Source organism: Buceros rhinoceros, unplaced genomic scaffold, assembly GCF_000710305.1.
Source record: "Buceros rhinoceros silvestris isolate BGI_N320 unplaced genomic scaffold, ASM71030v1 scaffold391, whole genome shotgun sequence".
Lineage (NCBI taxonomy): Eukaryota > Metazoa > Chordata > Aves > Bucerotiformes > Bucerotidae > Buceros > Buceros rhinoceros.
Genome location: NW_010395804.1, coordinates 1 through 22,594, shown reverse-complemented (window position 1 = coordinate 22,594; position 22,594 = coordinate 1). Strand labels below are relative to the sequence as shown.

The 22,594-nt window shown below is 36.1% G+C and overlaps 1 protein-coding gene across 1 annotated transcript in view; it reads right to left on the bottom strand.

The window, feature by feature from the left end:
• LOC104501784 (tetratricopeptide repeat protein 7B-like) overlaps window positions 1-14,560 on the bottom strand; it is a gene marked incomplete at its 5' end in the record, with an annotated part of 54,258 nt that extends 39,698 nt beyond the window's left edge. Inside the window, 2 exons of the mRNA XM_010145658.1 lie at window positions 10,221-10,318; window positions 14,444-14,560. Of these exons, the coding sequence (XP_010143960.1) occupies window positions 10,221-10,318; window positions 14,444-14,560 (215 nt within the window). The remainder of the gene's footprint in view (window positions 1-10,220; window positions 10,319-14,443) is intronic.
• Window positions 14,561-22,594: the final 8,034 nt, after the last annotated feature.

Below are 22,594 nucleotides of genomic sequence, written 5' to 3'. Positions count from 1 at the left end.
TTCTTGTCAGGTAAGCTTCAACTTATCTCTAGCTGTTTTATAATTACAAAATCTCAAACTGACTAGGCCTGATTAATAAATAATGGAAGTGAAATATTCCATACAGGATCAAATAAGAAGTCTTCTAAGCCCATCACCATATCTGTAATGGTCAACAATGGCAGGTACTCCAAAAGAAGGTACTGAATCCAGCACAGGTTGAACTGCACCCCACGAGCTCACCTTCATTCCTAGCAGTTAGGAAATAAATAAAACCTTTGCTCTCAGTATCACAGGATTTCTAAGAACTTTAACAAGAAGGGATTTGTCCCATAAAGCACGTTAAGTGTGACACAAGAAATCAGTGGAAAAAGGAAGTTTGAAATAGTGCATCATGTTTCCCTTAACTGACAGAAACTAGGGAAAAGCAGCACAGGATGTAATTAGCATTTCATATGTCATTATGATTAGGGCATTGCCCTGAAGATCAGAAACAGTATCTGGCCATGGAGTTTGCTTTCCTTTACTGGCTGATGAAACAACTCAAACTCCAGCCTGCAGAGCTGAACATTCACTAAAGTTTGTGTCTCTTATCTTAAAGGATTAACTTCTGAAGAAACGTAAAAGGGAAATCTGAGCAAGAACCATGTGGAGCCTGTTCCAAGAAAAATACCAGCAAAGGTACCATAAATAAGCACTAGTCACCAGTAATCCTTTTCTGTCTGACATCCATTTCTGTAAATGCATGTCACCGCAGCCTGTCACTTGGTAGCCTTCCAGGAACTAATAGCAAAAGAGCTTCCTCATGTCTCCATAAGAACTTGAAAAGAGAAGGTGATTCACTGACACAAAGGATATCTACCATCTAATTCCTTCCTTCTGAAAAACAAGGATTCAATTTAGTATTAAAAAGGGCCTTTAAAGCAAGGATTGTTGCTGTCCAGACCACAAGCAATTTCATACAGAAAGTGTGCTGTTAGATTTTAAGCCTCTAATACTTAACCACAAAGCATATATAGTAATGTATTACTAAAACTTCTTGTACAACAATTTCTAAATAAAAAAGAACTATACTACAATAAAATTCTTATGAGTTTCGGTGCCACTTATATTGAAGTTAGAATGAAGTGGATACTGGAGGGCTTGCTATGGTAATTCACTCCTATCCTGGACTTAGTATTCTGAGGGGCAGAAAAAAGAAAAAACATTAAAAAGAAAAATCATCCTAGAAATTTTTTTTCAAAGTGTCATTATTCAAATTGCTTATATTCTCTCTTTAGGGAAAAGGTATGCCTTAACATATTGCAGCAAATAGTTCTCTGTGGAAAACACACACATATACAAAGTAATAGTCTTCAAGTGTCCTTATTGCAGTCAAAGTACTAGAAAATAGTTTCCTTCTATCTTTCACTAAATTAATACAGCCAATATAAAAATGTATTCTAAATTAATCATGAATATTAGCAATCTAAAATTCAATGTGGACTAAGTAACTTAACTGGTTCAGAAACTCGGACTGCAGACTATTTAACACAATGCACTACATTTAAGGCTGCCTGTAAACAACATCCCAGATAAGTGGGTTCTTGGTGTTTAAGTTTGAAGATCAACGTTAAGCAGCACACAAAGAAACTTAGTGTAATCTTCTGTAGGGCTGTTTGGAAATCCCAGCGTACCAAATCCTTCATGCTTTAGTCTTATTTAAAACATAGAGAATTTAAGAAGGTTTTGAAACAGCACAAGAACATTGAGACCTGGGCTTTTTTTGTTTGGTTTTGTTTCTTTAAAAGCCCTTCTTGCAGTGGCTATTAAGCGAGATATCAAGCACAGGGCTACACAGTTTCCAAAAGGAGGAGGGATGACCTCTAGTACAGCTTTGCATATCTAATCAGCACAGCCACTGTATCCTTTATCACATCTTACATCTTTGCTATTTTCTTTCTTCCTTTCTTGCTCGCTTTTTTAAAATTAACGTTAGTCTTTTCCCACTGCCCAGTCAGGCATCTTTCAGGTACACTGCATTCATGCTGATAGCTCTAACCCATAAATGCTTCTTTAGTATTGCCACAATTAGCTGTCATCTGACTCATTTCTGGCTCCTGTTAAAACACAATCAGTAAGTTTTCATTTTGCAGACAACTGAAAATCATTTAAAGATCATTTAAAGATCCTATGTACTAATAAGCTATTTCTGACCTCACTCCCAATTCTATTCAACCCTTTTCTTATTAGAACTAACTAATTTATCTGAAGTATTTGTTCCTTGTTCTAACTTGGGGTCCCCAGATTCAGACCTTTATTGTCACATTACAATTGTAAAATGTATAGATATTTCAACTACAACACGTAAAGACAAAGACATAGTGGTTCGTGAGAAACTGAGGGTAAAGAGTGGATCTTAAAGTCTGCTATGGAGCCAGTTACTTGTTTGGTGGCTCCCTGTTGGTTTTGTCACAAGCTCTGCTCTCTCTTCTCAGCCTTATCTGTGTTTTTCTTTCGTTGGACTGTGTTCATTACCCTCAGCCAAACACAAACATATCCTCACTTCCAGTGTTACAATTCACCCAACTGTAGTTTCCTTCAAATGCTCAGATAGAAAAGCAGTAATTTCTGGCTTAAAATTTTACTGCACCTTTCATGCTCACTTCTTAGAGAGACACTTCAAAACTAAGAAAAAATTCCCTCGGAATGCCACAGGACTGAAGAGTGTTTATTTTGATACATAAACACAGGACGTCTGGAAGAACAATGCATCACCAAAATGGTTCCTGACTACTCACTTTCACTTGTTTAGCTATGTTCTGAAGCTTGTTTATACTAAAAAGGCCAAGTGCAAAACAGGGACTGTCTTTGCAAGATCTAGAATTCATCACTTAAATTACTATTGTTTAACATCTGGAATCACAGTCACATTGCACCCTGCAAAGTGTGAGAGAAGGTCTTAATCATAACAAAATGTTTCTAAACCAAAAAGGTGTAACTTCCTACTGAAGTTTCTGGCATTTGTCCAGAATTCACAGTTTCTACACACCATACTAATACACTATCTGCAACAACCATGATTATGTCGATGTTTCAATTCAATCTCACGTAGAAAACCTACTATCAGCCTTGTACAAACACAATTTAACCAAAAAGTTAAGTCATAGAATCGCAGAATCATTTTGGTTGGAAGAGACCTTTAAGATCATTGAGTCCAGCTGTTCACCCTGCACTGCCAGGGGCCCTAAACCATGTCCCTCAGCACCACATCTACACGGCTTTGAAACACTTCCAGGGACGGGGACTCCACCACCTCCCTGGGCAGCCTGTTCCAATGCTTCACAACCCTCTCTGTAAAGTTTTTCCTGATATCCAACCTAAGGCTCCCCTGGCGTAGTGTGAGACTGTTTCCTCTCATCCCATCACTTACTACTTGGGAGAAGAGACTGACCCACACCTTGCTACCACTCCCTTTCAGGTAGTTGTAGAGAGTGATGAGGACATCCTTGAGTCTCCTTTTCTCCAGGCTAAACAACCCCAATTCCCTCAGCCACTCCTCATAAGACTTGCTCCCTAAACCCTCCACCAGCCTCATCATCTCACAGAAACCTTTCTTTTCCAAGTCACACCTACAGTTCAACTTCTGTGAATAACAAAGTGTTCAATTTATTCTGTTCAGGCTTTTCTTAAGACAAATATTACAGGGCAGTATACTGGAATGCATCTTTTAAATACTATTTGTAAGTCAACTATGCAAACAAGGGTGCCGTGATTTCTTCAGTTCTTTTCTTGGTCGTTTCCCAATAACATGAACAACATGAACCCTATCAACCCTTAGTTGGCATGCAGGCTTGGAGAAAAACAAAATCACTTTGCTATGTACATTAAATTTTCCTTCTGAAAATGAGTAAAAGAATGGACTGTCATCCTTCATGAAACATGTTTATATCAACTGTCAAAAATACTATTAGAGGATTTCTTTTTATACCACAGAAGAGAATATTACTAAACAGTTTTATGTTCATCACATTTTCAATGTTTCAACGTTTACATAAAGAAAAAAATGCTTTAACAGCAATGCTCATGCAAGAGAAAGGAGGAAAAACGCCATTACTCTCAACTTTACATGCACACAAAGCCGGCAGTAAGAACGTTAGTGGTGTGACATACAGAGAACTCTGTGTTAAAAAAAGCAATCACACAATACAAAGAGGCAGTATCTTCTGCAGGACTAATACATCACTGAAGCAATGCATTTGTTAAGATAAATTGGCTGGATCAGCCAAAATGAACAGGTTTTCCTTGTCTTTCAGAATCACAAATTACAAAGGTAGCTTATCAGAAGATAAGCATACAAAGTAATGCATGAAGATACTAGTAGTCAGGTATGGACAGCATTATTCATAGAGCATCCTCTCAGCTCTTCCAAAAAGATTCCCCATGCTTTGCCACTGTCAAACATGCCATTTTACATTATCTTCTCACTTTTCTCTCCGCCACCAAACTGGTGTCCTGTACTACCTCATAAAAATCTACAAAAAAGTGAAGTAATCAATAAAACCCCCCCCCAATTTACTAGTCAAGGCTAACAAGAAAAGAACATTATTCCACATCCTGGTTAAAGCAGCAGTTATTTTTATGATCTATATTCTTCATTCTCTCTTTTCACCAGAAGAGAAAGTAGTAGTTTATTATGACTCATGACAGCAGTTGCAATGTTGCATTCAGGACCAATATACTGCATAGGAACAATAGTGGCATAAAATCTTCTCTAATAAAACATACTGGCAGCTGGCCATTACGTTATACAAGACCTTCCTAATTTATCTTTATTTGCAGTCCTCTAGAAACGAATACTGCCTCTTTAATTATTAAATGCAAGTGTTAGTCGAGTGCATTCAGATCTTGTAAGATTACTGCCCTTGAGGTGACTGAATGGGCAAAGAGCATCAGCCTTGCTTTACACGCTATCAAACTTCCACTACTGATGGACAAAACATGTATGTTTTGTGGTAAAGGAAAAGGTGATTTAAGTCCTTAAGAAATTAATAGAACTGCACAGTGATTACTACTTACAAACTGAAAAAAGGGAGTAAAACCCATGAAAGTAAGCATCTGATGGATTGCCTTTGAACAGATCAAACCACAAATTAAAATCCGAAGTAAGAAGAAAAAACCAAAAATACCCAATAACTCCAAGAAAGCCAGAGGATTTCTAATAATCTTCAAACTGTAAATCATGTTTACCAGGTTTCAAATGATAAAAATGAAATAAAGTTACTGTTTACAGTAAATATTTTCATAGAGCTTTTGCTACACCTCTAAAATCACGTTCATGTTCAACAGAAATCGGAAGTCAAGTAAAAATACAAAGTAACTTCTGCTTCTTTTACTAAAAATAAAAATTTAACTGAACGAGATATAGAACATGAGATTTTCCATCTTGGTAACTACACCAGCTATGTTATAAGCACCTAGGCAAAAGTCTACCTAGTCAATAATACAGAGGTTTAACTTTCATTAAATATTTACACTACACAAAGGACTCCAATATCTGAGTTTTTTCATGGTTCTGATGATTCTCATGCATACGGTGGAAGCCCCTTTCCCTGAGGATACAGTAGTTTGGAATCAATCAGCTATTCGAATGCTTCAACAAGAAAGTCAGACTTCCGACTTTCTAGTTAAATTTCTGTAGGACGCAGATTTCATGATGTCTCAAACAAGTGCTTTCCTTAAGTTCCAGTTATAGGCTTATATATGAACTAGTGTTTTCAAAAAACTCTGGTCTTCTGTAGGCTATTTTAACAAGTCAATTTTGCTAATACTCAAAGATTTATTTTCTACACTCTGATAGGAATTAGTATCTTGTGACATGATATCAGTAAAAGGCTGGCTGTCAAAAGTCAACTTTTCAAGACTGGATTATAGTAAATGCAGTGTCAAAAACAGCGCTATGGATAAAGCTATGAGTGAATGACAATTGAACAGAAATGAAAAGGAGTTAAAAAGAAATGGCTGGAAAAGTATGTTGATTTTACCTTGCCACCTGAACTACTCATGCGGATTGATCTAACAGCATTTTTAAATTGGCATCATTTCAGTGAACAGAATGGCTCTTGACTTCAGATAGCATTATGTTAATTTTCACTGCTCTAATACCTCTGAATCATTCCAATATGCCCTACTTGCAATATGAAATTTAGGGAATTTTTATTTTTTCCTTCATGTGAATTTTCAGGTAAGATTTTTGGATGTAATCAGCTAAAGGCTTTCTGTAATGAAGTCATTTAAAAATGTACAGATTAAGAAGGAAATTCTGTGGAAAGCACAGTCCTTTTAGGCAAGAGATGCCAGCAACAGAAATAATTTACAGCAGTAAATGCTACAAGGCAGTCCTGGCCAATAACCTCTTTTACCAAACACCTATAATTTTCTGCAACAGTCATGAGATCAGAGTAAAACATACATCTGTAACTTTACCTCTTTTCGGATCAATACTGATGAAACTCTTAAAACCCATTCAGTATTTAACCAAAAGCATGTGAAAGGCCCATTTTCACTGACACTCTGTTGAAACTGTTTAAACATGGTTTATCAGTTTTGAAGATTATCAGAAAAATACAGCACAAACTAACACGCCCATCAGGAATAGAAAGCCAATTTACAGTGAGGTGGTGTACAGGGCTCAGGAACTTGGTCACAGTATGGAGAGGCTGCATGGGGCCAGACAAAGGTATCTGGTTTAGGATGAGGAAGATGAGAAGATACAAACAGTTGGAGAGGAGATTCTGTTCTTGAGAGAGAAGATGAGGAAGTATCAGAGGCTAAAAAGCGAAACAAAGAGAATGGTAAGGGTGGGAGGTGGGGTGGGTGGGAGACAAAAAAGATCCAACAGGGTTTAATGGACTCATGGATGCCAAAAAATGCAAAGCATGTATTTCACCATTCAGTAAGATGGGAGTGCTTCTCTGTAAAATAAATATAATGACTGATAGCAACATAAAAAAATACCCTGTACTCATATGTACTCTCCTTCCATATTAAATTAGATTAAATAATCAAAGATTTTTTTTTCCTCTGTGCTCTAATTCAAAGATTTCTAAAATATACTTACGGGGAAATAAAGACCAAAGTTTAAAACTCGGCTACTATTGTTTCCTCCTGTGACGAACTCAGTGCATTGCAACCAATACAACAAATTGAATAATCTGGTTTTAAAAATACTGAGTGCAACTTACCTCAACCAAAATAGCCAACTGAGGCTCAAGTGATTTGCAAATGCATATCTATATGAAATATGATGTGCATATATCATGATATGAAATGTGCCTTCCTCCCTGTGAGATTTTAGGTCAGCAACTGACTCATCAAAACTTTTTTTTCTCTGTATTTATTTCCTTCATCAATATATACAAACACGGGTGCATGCCACTCATGGCAAACCAGCTGAAATAGAACGCAAACTCAAAGTACATTTGCCACAGTTACTGATCAGGGCCTTAGGATTAACAGTCTAGCCATGTAAGAAATCCACGATACACTCTTTTGACAATTTAAAGGTTACATGAATTTAAACTTGAAAAATTTAATAATTTCTGATGATGGGACTAGTAATAGCTCTATATAAATTGGTTTTTAAGACATTTTTCTCCTCTCCACTTTCATCTTCTGCTTGATCAATACATATAAGAAAAAGAATGTTCTCATCCATTACAGCTGGATGTATTCTTTTTTATTTAAAGGATTTTAAAATTCAAATTGCAAGTATATCAGATTTCAGATTTGAATTTTAGCTCTCAATTCATGGTACTCAGAATGGCTGAACTCAGACTAGGCAGGCAAAGGGGATCATCCTCATAGGCAGCAAGCAGTTAGGATGGGGAAACTTCCAAATGTTCATCTGTATACACACGCATAAATGCAAACACATAGTGGCATTACACTGTATAGAGAGAGGGGGACACAAACATTTCTATCCCAATAGGATTTTCTGCAATATCTTTCCTGCATAGCCCTATTTTAACGTTGAATTGAATGTCAAATTCCTTCTGCGTTTCTAAATCCTGGGGATTCACAGAATTTGCACATGAGCTCTTTCAGCCTTTAAGAGTCTAACACCTCGACCATCTATTGTTTCTGTCATCTGCCTTTGGTGAACAATGGGTTTTTTTGACAGTCTGCTTAGTTTTCTCACTCAAACACAATGACAAGCTTAATGATTTTTTTTTTATAGTACCACAAACTTTTAATTTCTGCAAAATTTTTATATAATCTTCTGGATGACGAATTTTGGACAAAACTTGGATATGGAGCTTTTATGTGTATACTACGTATGGATACAGTAAATAACAAAACTCTAGTTCTTACCAGAATTTGAATACTGGTATTGCAACAACGTTTCTTCTGCTAAAATTTACAATTTAAAAACTAACCAACCAACCAACCAAAAAACAACCCTAGGCCCCCAAAAACCAGAAGAGACCCAACCCACCCATCCTACACAATTACATTTTACTAAAAAATAATCAGAAAAGGGATGACATTTTTTTTAATTTCCTGCCTTCTTGTTCTTCATAGTAGAGATAAGTTCTAACAACATAGATGAGATTCAGAAGAAAAGATAAATTGGAACTTCTAGAAAAATCAAAACATATGCACAGATCCTGTGTTCTAACAAAGATATTGGCTGCAGGATTTCAGTCTGGGCAAGCTCCTTGAAAAGTTCACTGGTTGGGATGAGGATTCCTCCTTGCTGAGAAGTGTTGAGGAATATGCAGTCTTTAAAAAGTACCAATTCATTATGCTCTCAAGTGCGGCAGATATAAAATACATCACCCAGAAGGTGAAGATCAAGAGTTTTGTGTCCTGACAGGGGAATAACAAAAAAAAAAAATCCCACAACTAACCACAGAAAAACTTCCTCAACACCATCCCCCTGCCAACAAGCACTTTTCTGAGGGCATGAAATAAATTATCTATATCTATGTCTATCTATACATGTATATGAAACCTTTGAAATCTAGTTATGTCCTTAAAAAGAAACGAGATAAACGAGAATACAGAATGATCACTATAGAATGATGTAATGTTATCTTACGCATTTTAATTATACAAGACAGAAAATTCCACATTAGGGGCAGCAAGCTAAATTATGCCATACTTCAGACCATATCATATTGTAGTTCTTCGAAATCAGGTGACCAGATTACTGTAATCAAAACTGTTTGACACTACAGCAAACACGGAACACTTTCTACTTACGTGATTTCAGAACTGAGTGGGCATTTGATTCAACTTTAACCTTTTTTTTTTCTCTGCTGCGCAATTCTGATATTAAACAAAGAGCTATATTACACACTTCAATGTATCTTAATTTATGGGTCAGCGTATTCTAATTCATAGACTGGCAAGCATTCCTGTTTGTGTCAAAGTGTGTTTAAGCAGGAATTCACATCTGAAACATGCCAGAAAAAGCATGCTACGGTTTTGAGATAAAACCCAGGAAACAGAAAACTCTTAATTTAGAATGCAAGTAACATACTGTGAAGGTTTGTGGAACTAGTCTCAGCATGGTCATTTCTTCTGCAATTTTCACAGAACGCATGGCTCACCTGCTTTTTGGTTATACGACTTAAAGGCATATCAATTGGCATTGTGATAACTGAATATATTAAAAGAGGCAAATTACACATATTGTAACTATGTATTGACGTGTAACAATCTCAACTTTTATGTAGTCCACCTGTGCACCACATATCAAAATACCACAGTATATACGATTTGTAACAAATATTTTTTTTGTCAAAGCTATGTCTACAGTAACCCAACCCACCCATGTAATTATATTTTAACATATATTAATGATTTTAATGAATTTAATTAGCAATGATACCTTCAGGGTTTGAGAGTAGAAGTTTTCTGATGTTTTTCTTAATTACCTTTTAAAAAGAAAATATGTGCAAATACCGAATGGACAAAAAAGCATAGGACTTCGGCAAACAGGCTAGTTCAGCACACTACTTTTTAGCCCTTGCATAGGAAAATACCACTAAGCTCAGCAAGGTCCATACTATAGATATTTGAATGGAAAGAGAATGTGGTCAGCAAGTACTCCATAAATTATATTGCACAATGTCTATTTCCATTTACATGACAACAATGAAAACATTATTTCATTTTGCAAAATAAACAACAAAAAAAACCCAAAATCTAGTTTTGCCAGACTACCTATTTTACTGTTCAAATGCAGTTCTTACCTGTTTCAGGATCACTGAAATCTGGTAATGTAATTGTATTAAGCTGTCGTCTATCAGCAATAGCTCTGTCTAACAGGCTGCTCCCACGTCCAGAATCACTGTAATAAAGTATAGGAATCATAGGCTATTAAAATATAAAATTATATACTGAGATACAAGTTGCATGTTGCCCTCCTCCCACAAAGGGTCTTGCTATGAAAGTTGTTGCTATGAACAAATATAGTACCAAGCACCACTAACCACTTACACTGCATTAAGCCAGCTGCACTGAAACAGAATTACGTTGAGCAAAACTAAACCCATATTTACTTCAGCATTCTGTTTTCATAATTAATACAACCGTGAAGGAAATACAGGCTTACAATCTGATTCACGGTTAACAGCTTTACAGAACAGATTTATTGTACCTTAAACTTTTATAGAATGTGAGGTACTGCTCTCGCAGAAAGCCGAGATGGCAGATACAAGTATGAAAATCCATACTCTTCCCAGACTGAAGAGAAACCCTGAACTCAGAACATCTAATTGCAGGTAAAGATGTTATGAAGACACCATAACTACATTCCACATAAAAAGGCATCACTTTTATCTCTAGAGTTTTGGATTTACTTGTTCGTTTGTTTGTTTTTTAAAGTACACACACACACACACATATGTATTAACTGCCTAATGTTGAATTTGATCCTGATAGCACAGTATGAACATTTTGAACACTTCCAACACCTCAGGAGCCTAAACCGTAGCAGTGGTTTTCACTGAATGCTCATGTGGGCAAGTGCATTTAATTTCTGCTTTAGTAGGCTTCCTGTTGGAAAAATAACTGGACATAGAACCGCTATTAAAAATTCAGCAAAAGAACAGGGACTGAAGAGCTACATGCTCCTTCTCCTTAAGATGAGGTGAGTATTGAGACACACCAACAGAAAAGCGTGAAGGAGAACATAGGGACACTCCTTTAACGTTCCATCATCAATACAGTCATTTCATTTTTAGGATTGTTAGTCTGGTACTATTCACTATCAATTACTGCGTTCTTAAAAACCTCACTTTCAAAAAAGCACCAGACAAATTTAAAAATAATTAAGCTTCAAAGCAACTGGGGCGTTAGCCCAATTTGGCAGAGTGCAAACTTTTGTCCAATTCTCACTGAAGAGAAAAAACACCACAAAATTCCTAGCTTAAAACAAAGCTTGAGAGACTTCAACCTAAACTGCAAGACTAGAACTCAGTACATCTTTTCAACTGCCTTAATTTTAAACCCTCCTCGTTCCAAATTTGAACTGAGATGGGCAAGAAGCCTTTCAACAACTCTTTATAGTTGCACACTTCAAACACCAGTGAAACAACTTCCTCTTTGTTAAAGATGTTACTAAAATGGTATCAGTACAATTTTGCATTACCCTAACATTATTGCATGACTGATTTCCTCACAAAATGATGCCATTATGGAAATCCACAGGAAACAGAAGGGAACTTTCTGGGACACACACTATCAGCTACAGTTGTTACATCAGTTGGCGCATATTTTCTGGTAACCGCTCTATTAATTACTTCCTCAATCCCCAAGCAATGACGTGCCAAATGTTACTGACAAGGAGAGCCAGCTTAGCATATATATCTTCTCAGCACAGCACTGGCATTGTGGTTTGTTCTGTTTTCCTAATGCAAACTAAGAACTAGAAATGAGTTGAACTATCTTCTAATGAACTTCAAGCAGCAAAATAAAGATTAACGTTTAAACATTCCAAGTCTTGCAGCACAATATGTAAGTTTTAAGTTCATATTAACCATCTCATGAGGAAAACATTTATATGCCAATTAAGGACAAAGGAAAATCAGTCTAAATCAGCTGAACAAAGGTAAGGTGCAGAGTTGCATTTAGCCCTTAATTTGTGTGGTATATCTAGTTATACACAATTTATTTTCATTATTAAAAGATTATTGAGGACACCGAATGCAAGTTTACTCCATAAACCCTGATTAATTGCAAGAAGAAATACCTAACATAAACCACAGCTTATCAAAAAAGTGAGTTCTTACTGGGAAATTGAGACATGAAAATTGTTTTCAGTGAATCAGAATAGAAAAAGATGTTTCAAATAAGCATAAAGAACATTTAAATCTTTGACAAACAACATTCTAAAAAGGCTTCAAATGATTAAAAGACCTTTTATTATTGGTTTAAAGAACTTTCCAGTGGGAGACATAATTTTCAAATGGTGCTTTTAAAAAAAATTGTGTCTGTTAAAATTACAGAGATTAGAAAATTTAAGTTTTCACAACAATCCTGCATCATCATTCTTTATTACATCTGGAGTGCAGCTGTGTGAATAGAACTCCCCAGTCACATCTCAGGTCTGAGCGATAACTGTTATCCTAGTCAGACAGCTCTGGATCACCAGGATACGATATGCAGGTGTTCAGCCCTTGAATTTCCCACAGATCATCCAAAGAAGGGCTACAGCTTGGTATCCATATTCACTGTTTGATATAACTAGCAATGTATGCTTCAGGAAACCCCTCTCCTTCCATCACAATGCTTATCCACAGCTCCTGTCCATTCCATTCTTAACTTGATTTTAATCTGTTACCATAAACCAGAACTTCAAGAAAAGCTTTAATATCAGGATTTTTAAAAGGCAGTAAAAAACTATCAGAGGCAAAGCAGTCCTCATTAATTTCTCCACTTAGATGTTCTTGAAGAATGGTGACATCAGAGTTAGCAAACTGCTGTCTGAAGCTGACACAGCCAAAAGTAAGTTTTCACTGTCACTGTTGATGTCTGAAAGTAGTAGTACTTAATGTGTATTTAACATGGCACAGCGGCTCTTAGCACAACCACCACCACAAAAAGTAATGACAAGCCGTGATCTGTGTAGAGGACCTAACAGCAGAGATGAAAGGTGGAAAGTTGTGCGCAGTGTGTGCAAAGCCTCACTGAAATTAAGCTTACATAGAAATTGTAAGTATTCTTCTACAGCATTCTGAAAACAAACACACACCCCTCTCCCCGCCGCCACACAACCAGCCAACTAAAATAAACCACCACCCACTAGGTTAGAAGAGAAATACTCTCCCAGGTCCCTGCTGCTAATTCAGTGACTTCGAGCTGAAAACAATACAGCTCAAACTTTTCTGTTTGCTGCTGACATACTTGTTCCCTGTAACCCCCGAGACCTGCTCCCTGCTCAGTATCAGTCTCTCTCAGTGTGCTGTGACTGACTCAGGACCGTTCCCAGGCTTTTCCTACTAACCCCTCCAAACTTTCCTGCTCTGAACTGCTCACTAGCTCACTATGGAGAGAAACAATTTTCTCTCTTTGGCCATTATGCCAACTCCCTCAATCTTCTTAAAGAGATGCATTTGCTTACATAACTGAGATCCAACAAAGTAAAAGCAAAAACTGAACAGATAATGTTCATCACACAGGTATCTGATAGTATCTGGTACAAAGCTCTTCTGGTGCAGCATCTCTTCTCCAGAAACTGTCAACCCTTCAAACAACCAGATAGCACAAAATTCTGCTTGTCCTCTTCATTTACCCAAACGTGTTGAATAGTACCAGCACAGATCTCTGCAAAGCGGTGTGCCCACTTTATTTCACAGCTTATCTAAAGATATATATGGCAAAGGACCTTCACAGAAGCATTTTGGAAATATTTGGGAAAGTAGAACTATATCACCTTATCCAAATACTTGTTGACGCCTCTGAAGAAATAGGTTCATAAGCAAGACCTCCCTTTGAAAAAAAGCCATGCTGACTTCGCAAACACATCACATTTATCCATGTGACCCCTGATGTTTCTATAGTCTTAATTAACATCTAAGCCTCCTTGATTTTATTTAGTGAAAGTCCTTGAACTAAATTTCCACTACAGCAATTGCTCCCCTAGCCAATATTCTATTGCCGAACTCTGGGAAAAAATAAAGACGATACCAGTACATTGAGGCCCATCAAGGAGAATGGCAGTTACCCAGTCTCTGTAAGCAGTTCTCATCACTGCAGATTTCATTAGCTTTGGTATACTTTACTTCACAGAACTCTGGGTAGCTTCTGCATGTCCATCAACTGGTATCTTTGCACGTCAGTCTCCAGATCCCCAGATGACTAATTTGTTCACACGAAATACCAGACCAAGTAAAAGCAGGAGTGCTGACCTAATATTGTCTTGAAAGGCTACTGAGCAAGGTACCAAACAGCCTAGAATCCTACAGCATCTTACCTTGGGTTAGTGAGATTGTAGCAGGATTTCCAAATCTGGAGCATATGCTTACAGGTAAGGAGTGCTTCATCGGGGCCTCTGCACAGGGACTCCAATTTGACTTTTGTAAACAGTAATCTAGTGAAAAGGGAAAGGAAATTTTAAAAGAAAGAAAAGAAATTCCAACTCAAGCAAAACATTTTTTAAGATAGCAACACTAAAAAAGCATAACTTCAAAGAAAGTGTTAATTTAAATAATTGTTTGATGAAGTAATTACAATAAAGTCCAATATCTAATGTCATCAAAGTAACAGCACTTTTTACAAGATTGCCTTTTCAACTGAACAGAAACAATAGTTGATAGGATTTTTAAATATTTTTAGAAGTTAAGCAAGACAGTATAGTTTAGTAAAATTAGCAGGACCGGTGAAAACAGTACTTCACATGTTGAAGAGAAAAGAGACATCTTCACTAAAGAAAATTTTATTTGTTTTATGAGAAAGGAATTTTCCGGTAACTGGCTCAGATAAGTTATCTAACATGTAACTCATGAAAGAAAACAACTGAGTACTGATGCAAGTTAATTCCCTATGGTATCAACTGGAAATGGAAGAGGCTAAACCGAAAGATACCACTAGACCAGATAGATTCGTGGGAGGTGGTCAGCATTGGTAAGATCAACAAGAAAATATATGTCCACTCTACATTAAGTTGCTATCGGCAGGCACTAAAATTGATGTTCGACTTGAATTTTGAACATTCACAAGTGACAACCTTTAGAAAGTATGTCATACATCAAATATGCAGCAAGCTATACGTAATGAAAGCAAACATGTTTGAGGAAGCCATTGTAAATTAATTCTGATTTCAAGCTGATGTTTCTAATGGCAACAAGACAAAAAAAGTGCATAGCCTCATAAGATGATGACTGCATATTCCTTTTACACTGCATGTATCAGTAGAAGGTTCTCCACAGAGGTCAATGTGGACACCTTCCTGGAAAATTAAAGAATGTATATGCGATGTGACAATAAAGGAAGCAATCACTTGGTATGCACATTTATAGGAGTCACGGCATCTGGGAACAGATAATACTCTGGGAAAATACTAATTTAAAAGCAATTTTTAGAAAATTGCAAGATTAAAGAGCACAAAGCAGGAGGAGAGTATGCATATAAAAATGTTAGCCTACTTTCTGTTTTTAAACCCAGGTGTACTTTGACATTTTATTCCAGTGCAACCTTAATCATCCTAAGTGAAAAATCTATATGAGTGGTCATATGGTTTGCGTGGGAAGACTGAGAAGGGTGTAGAGGGTGGGCATGTGTGAAAGCTCAGAACTTTCTTATCCCAAATACAAACGTCGAGGCTGCTAATAGTAACTGCAAACTGCCAGAGGGTTTTCTCAAGCATAAGAAATGACATCGAGTGCCTCAGCAAGTTACAGTAGGTAAAGCTTTAGTGTTGCACTGAACGTCTTTTGCAGAAACTACTCAGCATGTAAATCTAAAAATGAATCACACTACCATAATTGTACAATGTATGTGTTGGTGCAAATGAGGAGGAAACAAAAAGCAGGTCACTAAGTTAGTTTAAGAGAATAAGCACCTGTGGAAAAGCAAGGTAAATAAGGTCAGATGGAGTCTTATCTGATTTCTTCTAGGAACGCAGAACAAAGACTTCAGTTACACTATCAGTGAATCAGATTTGAGCATACACGGAACTACACAGATAATTTAAAGTCATATTTCATTTGGCAGACTGGTCCTCTCAAGATATTCATTTAACTGTGACTCTACCACTGGAATAAAAAATGTCCAGGTCTGTCCATCATTTTACTCAAGTGAGAAGGAAAAATTACAAATAACATCATTCTCTCTTTACACTACAATATCTATTTTACCCTTAACGCGTTCACACATACCCCGCCAAACAACAAGGCAAGAAACCTAGGCATTAAAACCCAAACACAAAATCACAGGAATCTACATCATACTTTCCTGTTGTTCTGTTATAAAAAGAAGAGAGTCCTTCCTACCATTTCAAGAGCCTATAGAAGTTAAATACGTTTAGAAAACGTGATCATAAAGAACTTTACAAAAGTTATGGAACATAATAAAGTCAGAGCACTGAATTTAGAAGTCATTCTAGAAAGAAGATAATGATAATACATACCTTATTATGTACAGTTTACGGATAGACTGAAATTATATTAATAGCCTTCAAGCATTTAAGACTTGCAGCATTTACGTAGAAATAGAGGCAGCACAGGGTCAGTAAATCACTACGATACAGCTTACAAGAGCTAAAAGTAATACTGAGCAGGAGATAGAAAGGGAAAGAATTTGATTTTTAAGAAATGATTGAAATGTGTACAAAATAGCAGGAGTCTGTGCAACAAACACATACCAACCTAGATTACTAGTGCAGAAGATACATAGTGCAGAACAGTAGTGCAGAAAAATATACATGTAAGAACTTAAGCAACACAGCAGTTTGCACTTGGTACACATACAACTTCACCCGTTTCTTAGGCATTACAGCAATCAAGACGACCGGATGGTTGCATGTTTCCCAAAACATTAACGGTAAATGAAGTATGATGAAAAATACCCATGATTCCAATGAAGAAAGGCTAGGCAACTCTATCTAATGGGGAAAAAAGGTGTGGGATTATCCACATTAAACCGAAAATAGTCTTCTGCATAGAAAAGATTGCCTTTATAAAGCCACAGATAGCAGGTTCCCTGAGTCCAAGAAATACGTTTACTATAAATCACAATCAGGAAGGTTTTAGATACCATGAGGTCGATTATCTGAAAGATTTTCTGAAAGGTGAGCCTCAAGCTTCTCTGAAAAACATATTTTTTTGAATATGGCCTGCATTACTGACACAGAGAATTTTAAACTTTCAAGGGGCATTTTCACAACTGTTTTTAATACACTACGAAAAATGGTGAAGAATGGATAAAAATTACCAGGAGATAGGATGATGAGAATCAAGCTGTACATTTTATGAGTATCATGAATTATCTGGTTTCATCTGTTTGTAAGAGTCAGAGGTTTAAATTACTGGCACACGATGCAGAACAAAACCTGACAGAGTAACCACAGTGTAGTAGGACAGCACTCATGGCTAAGAATGCAAGTACTGAGGAATAGACAATATTCAAAATAGAAATGAAGAGTAGAACAATGTGTGCCAGTGACATGACAAACTGGAATAAATATAACAGATAACAAGAACAGAAATATGTTTGAGTCAAATCCTTTGGGGAAGGAAGTAGGTAAAACAGGTTATTTTAAAAAAACATTAGACTAATGGGGCATTTGTTCCAGCATCAGTGTTTGATATGGATGCAGATCTTCTAATGTTAGATAAAAATAAAATGGATTGCATAATTTTAGGAGGCTAATTACCCAGACACAAATCAAACTCTTAAGTGGAAAGGCTTAGTTATTCTTGGAGCTAATAGGTGATAAATTTTGAAATAGCTGCTGAAGCAGCAAATGACTCCATCACTTCAAGACTGTTCTCACTAAGTAATGAGGACATTATAAAACAGATGCTCATAACCTAATCCATATATTACTGGATTTTTATTTAAATAAAGAACGAAAAATCCTAGATGGGTTTATAGCTAAGTCCTTCGATTCAAGCAGCATACACTCAAATAATTGGATAACAAAGGTTAGCAAAGGCACCTGAGATACAGGAGAAGCATAGCATTTAACATAAAGATGCTAAAACATTTAAGGATCAGTCTCTCAAGTTGAAGGGGTAAAACTCGATGTTTGACAAGCCAATCACTGATAACACTGTGCAAGCAAGACATCAGAGACATGCAGAGATCCTATCAAGAATAGCACGAGACAGAGAGAGGAGAAAAGAGAAAGAAACCAGAAAGATGCAAATTAGGTGTATAGTAAAAGTAAAGCTAAACTATATCCGAACAAGTTATTATACAAAAAAGTTAGTCTTTAAAGGTTGGGTTTTTTTTTTACTTAAGTAGGAAAAAAAAAGAAAACGTGTATACTGAACAGGGACACAAGATGAAGATTAAGGATATTCAAGAATGAACACCCAACCTCCACTATAATCCCCACCTATGATGTCTCAGATATTAAAACAATGACAAATGGAAAACAGGAATACTTTACAAATTATTACAGTTAGTGCAATCAAAAATAATCTATTTCTCAGAATTATGGAAACGATGACACATAAGATTGTCCTTCCTAAAGTAAAAACTTTAAAGAAAATATCACTTCAGTAATGACTGGGGAACAGCAACTATACTGACAATGCTTTTTTTCAGGAGGGAAAGCACAGATGAATATATACAATTTTAATAATATGCGAATATTATTAAGCACTCAAAAAATGAAAGGAGCATTAGATAACTTTGTTAATGGAAAAATGGGTTATAGTTCAAGTTTAATAAGGGGATTGTACCAAACAACCGTGTAACAGTTATTCCAAACCAGAGCTGCCTAACGGCCAGGTTCAACAAGGCGAGACAGCTCTGAAGAGGGCAGGTGCAATTCTGGAATGTACTAACTAGTTGGAGCAGAAAGAGACAGTGCCGTTGTACAATACCCCAGTGAGACCACATCTGGAATGTTACGCATAATTCTCATTATAACAATTAAAAACACACACACAAGAAATTTCAAATTGGAGCAGCTGCAGAGAAAGGCTGTAAGGGTGATCAGCTGACTGGAGACTGCAGAGTATGAAAAATACTTCATTTACTCATTCTAGCAAAAAAAAAAAAAAAATAAAGCCAAGAAGAAGTACAAATTCTATCTACAAACACAGGTGAGATGAGCACCATGAAGCAAAAAGAACAATTCAGAAGATAATGTTTTCACAAAAGCAAGTGTATATAAAGGCCATATAGATGACTAAAGCATTAAGGTCTCAAGGTTATGAATGAAATTGTAGAAAAGACTGCTTCCTCACAGTTGTTTGCAGAAGAGGTGGAGCAAATAACCTAAGCTGTTAAATACTGTTCATGAAAAGCACTACAGATAAGACAACTGTAATAATGGAGCCTTGTGACTTCTGAGGTTCTTGCTAGTGCTCTATCAGTACAAACTAATCTATTAAATCATGATCGGAAGTTCTCTCTACCACCCAACCAATGTGATTTGTAGCACAGTTAAGAACTTGCAAATATCCAAAATAAAATTGCTGTCTTAATTATGTCTCCTTTCTCTCAACCAGCTTGTTTCACTTTTTGAAATAAAGTACACAGATGCTAAAACCCCCAATTTCCTTTCACAGACACACTCTTACAATGTCAAGAGATCAAGAGGAGTTAATATGTCCAACACTGGCTTAAGTTATTAATTAAGTTATTAGGTTAATTAAGGATATTTCTATTTCATAGAAATAAGCAAAAAATTTGAAGTATGGAAGACTGCGCTCTGCTATGCAACGAGTAACATTCTTAGTATTGAGAACTCTAAATTCTTTCAATAAACAGGCATTGCTCACCTTGAGTGTCATTTTAAAAACAGCTGCTTTGTTTTTGTGATCAAGTACACAATCTTCACATGCTGCTGTGCACTGTATGAGCACAGCCTGGATGAGCTTTAACAATCAGCCACAGCTGGATGTCTGTATTCCACACACTGCTGCATGGAAGAGACCTGCCTTTCATTCCTCAATTCTTTCTTCAAATCTGGCAGTATGACATGCTATCTATTACTCTTCCACCAGCTCGCTAGTGCAGTGTCTCTCAATAATGGTAATAGAAGTAATAAAGAATATCCCTAAAGTTGCTTGGGCTAAGAAACCTTCTGTTGCAACCTTTTAATTCCACTAGACATCATCTTCTGAAGGGTCCATATCCCTACATCCTGATCAAAACTGAATAGAATGTTCTATTTTAAGTTAAGATTGGGAGTAAACGTCACTATTATTCTCTTATTATATAATTTATTTACATTGTTCAGTACTTGAAGAACACAAGGAAGAGCTGTGTATAACACTGAAGGTATGTGCTTTGAAAAATATTAGTCCTTCACCAAAAGCCTTGCTGAGAACCCTTTAAGGACTCTTCTGTACGTAGCAAGGTCAAGCTAAGCATACCCTTCAAAACAGTGAACAGCTAATTCCCTTGAAGAAGCTAAAATTTAAAAGTATGCATCAAATCCACTTGTTTACAATACAGGATTAAAAAAAGCAACTACCTTTGTTTGATCTTTAACCTACTTTGAGTAAACTTACAAAGTCTTAAGAGAACCTTTTAAAGTAATTTAATAGTTGGCATTTCTATCTTCAGCTAACGGCATTTTTACATGATAATCAATTATTAAAAGATGGTAGGGAAGTAATTAATATACTGGGACTCCCATACATACAGTAAGAAACAACAAACAGGCCACTCAGAAAGTGTCAAACAATAGCTTGGTCTCCTTGACAACTACATTGGTTTTACATTATCTTAAATAGAAGAATAAAATTTATATATAATAAAATGTGATAGATGGCCTGTTACTTACTAAAGCATAAAATAAAGACAGCACTTCTGTGTAGAGTTATGTAATATTTCACTTTAGTTTCACATTTAAGTGTCCATTTGATATATCCCACAACTTAAAGCCTGTAATGCTAAGAAAATTCCAAAGAAGTTGTTCTGGTATTAAAAATAGGCACTACATTAAAAAACCAAGAGCCACAAAGAACCTCACCAAGTCTAAACATATAACTTGTGAAATCTTAGAGTAACTAGTCTGACAATGATCTTGTATTTAAAAAAAAGAAAAAAAAAGAAAAAAAAAGGAGAATGTAACACTATACAAAGATGCTAAAATCTGAAAATATTTTTTTGACAAGACAACATAGGCTTCTTTTTATATGATCTGAATTTAAGGGAAAATTTACATGCATACTTCATACAATTGCATCTTATTTCTGTAACAAATTGTCATAGTGTTAATTGCTTGTGTCAATTAAATCAGGTTAACTGGTGGACCTCACAGAGGTTTTTAAAGTGGGAAAACAGGACGTAGAACGAAAAAAATTGAGTTTGAACAAATATTATTCAATATTGATAATTTGAAAGAATCTAAATCTATTCACCTTTCCCATATAAAGTGTTAGCAAGTCATTTATTTCACTCAGCAGTTACATATACAGGAAAATCTTCCAGTAACTGTTGCAGGAAACATGAAAGAAATGAAAACCTAGGAGGAAAACAAACCTTAGCAAATTCAGCTTCTCTCAGTCAGTACATATTATGAGCAAGTGACCTTCTGACACTCCTGTAATTACTCATAAATAAATGGTTTAGAAGAAAAAGTTTAAAATAAAAAGAAAATCCTAGAGCTTCCAGCATTTACTTCATTCACAGTCCAGAACTTGACAACAGTTTACTGTCTGCAAGTTTGTAGCTTCTTTTAAAAGGAGGAGGTACAGCTGAATGCTTTAAGATCCCTCACTTCAGAATTCCACTTGAATCCAACAGAATTCTAATTTATGTACATACGTTTTATGTATAAAGCTACCATCAGAGTATGAAGCTACTGGTATTAGAGAGTGCTTAGTAAAGAATGACAGAAAAACCAAATAAGAGATCAACTCAAGAACAAAAATACAGTCTTAATGAAGAGTGCAACTGAAGCAAGTAAACACATCCTGCCATGGTTTCTCCAATTACTGATGTGCTCTTATCAAGGTATACTTTAGCTAAACCTGTATTAGTAGAAAAACTAAAACAAATTTAGGAACTTCTGATGTATAGGTCAGGGTTTTTAAAAAAATTATCTTCCTGGTTTCAAACTCTATTAATTTATTTGAGCATCCAGTTTTGACAGCTGTCCCTGTAACACTTGCTGCAGAAAGCTAACAGCTTCACATTAGTCAACTCCAAAACGTCTGCATGACCATCAAAACACAAAATGACACAACTGCAAAAATTTAACCTACAGGGAGAATGACAACATGAAACTAGATAAAATATGAAATACATAGTTTTATAAAGGATTTACTTATACATTCAGTGATTTTCAGATACATCACTTCTCTCACCATGAAAATTAAAGTCCAGAAAGAAATATCATAGAGGTGCCTGCTGCAATTGCAAAGTGAATCTTTGCAAAGTCAGTCTACTCCATTTTGACTATTCGAGTCAAAGTTTTATTGTCAGGAAAGATATAAAT